Source organism: Octopus bimaculoides, chromosome 20 (assembly GCF_001194135.2).
Source record: "Octopus bimaculoides isolate UCB-OBI-ISO-001 chromosome 20, ASM119413v2, whole genome shotgun sequence".
NCBI classification, from domain to species: Eukaryota; Metazoa; Mollusca; class Cephalopoda; order Octopoda; family Octopodidae; genus Octopus; species Octopus bimaculoides.
The window spans coordinates 37,314,684-37,317,597 of NC_069000.1; the positions used below are offsets into that span (position 1 = coordinate 37,314,684).

The 2,914-nt window shown below is 40.8% G+C and overlaps 1 protein-coding gene across 1 annotated transcript in view; it reads right to left on the bottom strand.

The window, feature by feature from the left end:
- Window positions 1–283: 283 nt before the first annotated feature.
- The window catches only part of LOC106871146 (fibroblast growth factor 1), a 25,025-nt gene continuing 22,394 nt past the window's right edge, over window positions 284–2,914 (bottom strand). Inside the window, exons 4-5 of the mRNA XM_014917456.2 lie at window positions 2,566–2,669; window positions 284–790 (exon numbers count right to left, since the gene is read on the bottom strand). Coding sequence (XP_014772942.1) covers window positions 605–790; window positions 2,566–2,669 — 290 coding nt within the window. The 3' untranslated portion in view covers window positions 284–604. The remainder of the gene's footprint in view (window positions 791–2,565; window positions 2,670–2,914) is intronic.

The following is a 2,914-nucleotide window of genomic DNA, read 5'->3' on the forward strand; positions in this document are numbered from 1 at the left end:
ACATATATATATATATATATATATATATATACATATACGACGGGCTTCTTTCAGTTTCGTCTACCAAATCCACTCACAAGTCTTTTTGGTCGGCCCGAGGCTATTGTAGAAGACACCTGCCCAAGGTGCCACGCAGTGGGACTGAACCCGGAACCATGTGGTAGGTAAGCAAGCTACTTACCACACAGCCACTCCTGCCTCAATTATGTGTAAAAAAACAAAAAACAAAAAACAAAAAACAAAAAAAAACTCTTCAATATTAAATTGAAAAATTATTCAAAACATTTGTACAGAATATGTTTATTAAATCTTTACAAGAAAGGGTGACTGTGACTTCGAAGTTTCGGCCTGCTAGCCTTCGTCAGATTATATATATATTAATGAAGGAAATTCTAATAAATGGACGGTAGACAAATGATTCTAGAATTTACCATTGATAGATCAAGAGGTTTCAGTTTCTTTCGTTAGTTGTATAATATTTTTCATTTTTATTTGTTTTGTTTTTTTGTTTTCGGCTTTCTTTTTGTGTTTTGTTTTTATTGTTTTCCAGCTACAATAATTTATTTTAGTTATTTCCTTTATTCCGGTCGTCTTGATTTCTCCTTCACATATCTTTTATTGGTAAAAACTGGGAATGTTTCTTTCGTGTTCGAGACTTTCTGCCGTTTTTTATTCTGCCGCGTTTGCTAATAGCAAGGAACCATTTTTTGTTGGAATATTTCTCTGATTTGTAAAGCGTGTATAGATTTTTCATCTTTTCGTGGAAAGTACAAGACTCATCCTTGGTCGGCTGGAAAAAAAGGAATGGAAATCGAAAGTGAAAAATAAGTTGAGGAAAGGAAATCAAAATATCAATTAGCATTTTGAAATATTAATTAACATTTTGTTTAGACCAGTGCTCTGCAATCGGTATATCTGTCGCAGCACACTGGTGTGTCACGTGACGATGCTAGGTGTTCCACGAGACGATGCTATATGTGCCACGAGACGATGCTAAGTGTGCCACGAGACGATGCTAGGTGTGACACGAGACGATACTATGTGTGACACGAGATGATGTTATGTATGACACGAGACGATGCTAGGTGTGCCACGAGACGATGCTATGCGTGCCACGAGACGATGCTATGTGTGACATGAGACGATGCTATGCGTTCCACGAGACGATGCTAGGTGTGCCGCGAGACGATGCTATGCGTGTCACGAGACGATGCTATGTGTACCACGAGATGATGCTATATGTTCCACTAGACGATGCTAGGTGTACCACGAGATGATGCTATGTGTACCACTAGACGATGTTAGGTGTGCCACGAGACGATGCTATGTGTGCCAAGAGGCGATGCTAGGTGTGCCGCAGTTTAACCTGAATATAATTTTTTCCCCTATACTTTTAGTTATACTTTTAGTCCAGGTATACCGCCGGATTTTAAAAAGAATATAAGTGTACCACAAATGGAAAAAGGTCGCAGAACACTGGTTTAAATCCTAGTGATTCGATTAAAGACGTTCCTGTCATCATCATAATTTATTCAGTCATACTGAGTGTCGTATCTATAGATACAGGATTCAGTCTTTTATCGTTTATCTTCCACTTGTTTTAGTCATTGGACTGCAGTCATTTTGGTGTGCCACCACGAAGGGTTTACTCGGACAAATCGACCCCGTACTTTTGTGTTTACGTTTGCTTTATGCACTATCGGACACTTTTGCCGAACCGTTAAGTTATGGAGATTTTAACAAACAACCACTGGTTATCAATCGATGGTGGGGGACGAACACTCACATATGTGTGAGTTTATGAATATATGTATGCATGTATTTATGTATGTATGTATGTATGTATGTATGTATGTATGTATGTATGTATGTATGTATGTATAAAGGCCTGTGATATGCAGAAGACCTACTGGGTGAGCAATGCCCGTCATCGCCACAGATGGAGGAAACAGGTTAAGGAGGGTGTCGACACCTTTGAAAGAGCACGTATTCTTCATGAAGAATTTAAGCATGATGTTCGAAAGCGCACTGCTATCGTAGTGAATGGGGAAAGCTTGGTCTGCAATGTCTGCAGTCGTGTATGCTTGTCAAGAGCAGTGCTCATTATTATCCACCAACGGAGCCGCAAATGAGTGTGTGTGTGTGTGTGTGTGTGTGTGTGTGTGTGTGTGACTTTGCGTTTGTGTTTGTCCTCCATCACTGCTTGACAACCGGTGTTGATGTGTTTATGACCCTATAACGCAGCGGTTCCGATAGAATAAGTATGGTTGTGTGGGCAGGCAAATACTCAGTCTGTTATAGGGTTATCCATTTTATACATGAGTGGACTGGAGCAACGGGAAATGAAGCGTTTCGCTTAAGAACGCAACACATCGCCGATCTGAGAACTGAAACCACAATCGGGCGATCTTGAATCCAACACCCTAACCAATAGGGCTCATGCATCCACACACACAGACATACTCAATGACAGAGAGAGAGGGTGGATGATGGAGAGGGGAAAATCGAAAGAGAGAGAGAATGACAATGAAAAAAGAAAAGAGAAGCAATAAAATAAATAGTTACCACACCACATAAAACTCCTTTGTTATTAAATGCCAAGTATCGGCCGCTCTGCACTCCTTTGATTGTTACTATTCCTGTATCCACTGTTTCAAACTGCAACAAAGCTGTTAAAAGAAAATGTATATCATCATCATCGTTTAACGTCCGCTTTCCATGCTAGCATGGGTTGGACGATTTGACTGAGGACTGGTGAAACCGGATGGCAACACCAGGCTCCAGTCTGATTTGGCAGAGTTTCTACAGCTGGATGCCCTTCCTAACGCCAACCACTCAGAGAGTGTAGTGGGTGCTTTTACGTGTCACCCGCACGAAAACGGCCACGCTCGAAATGGTGTCTTTTATGTGCCAC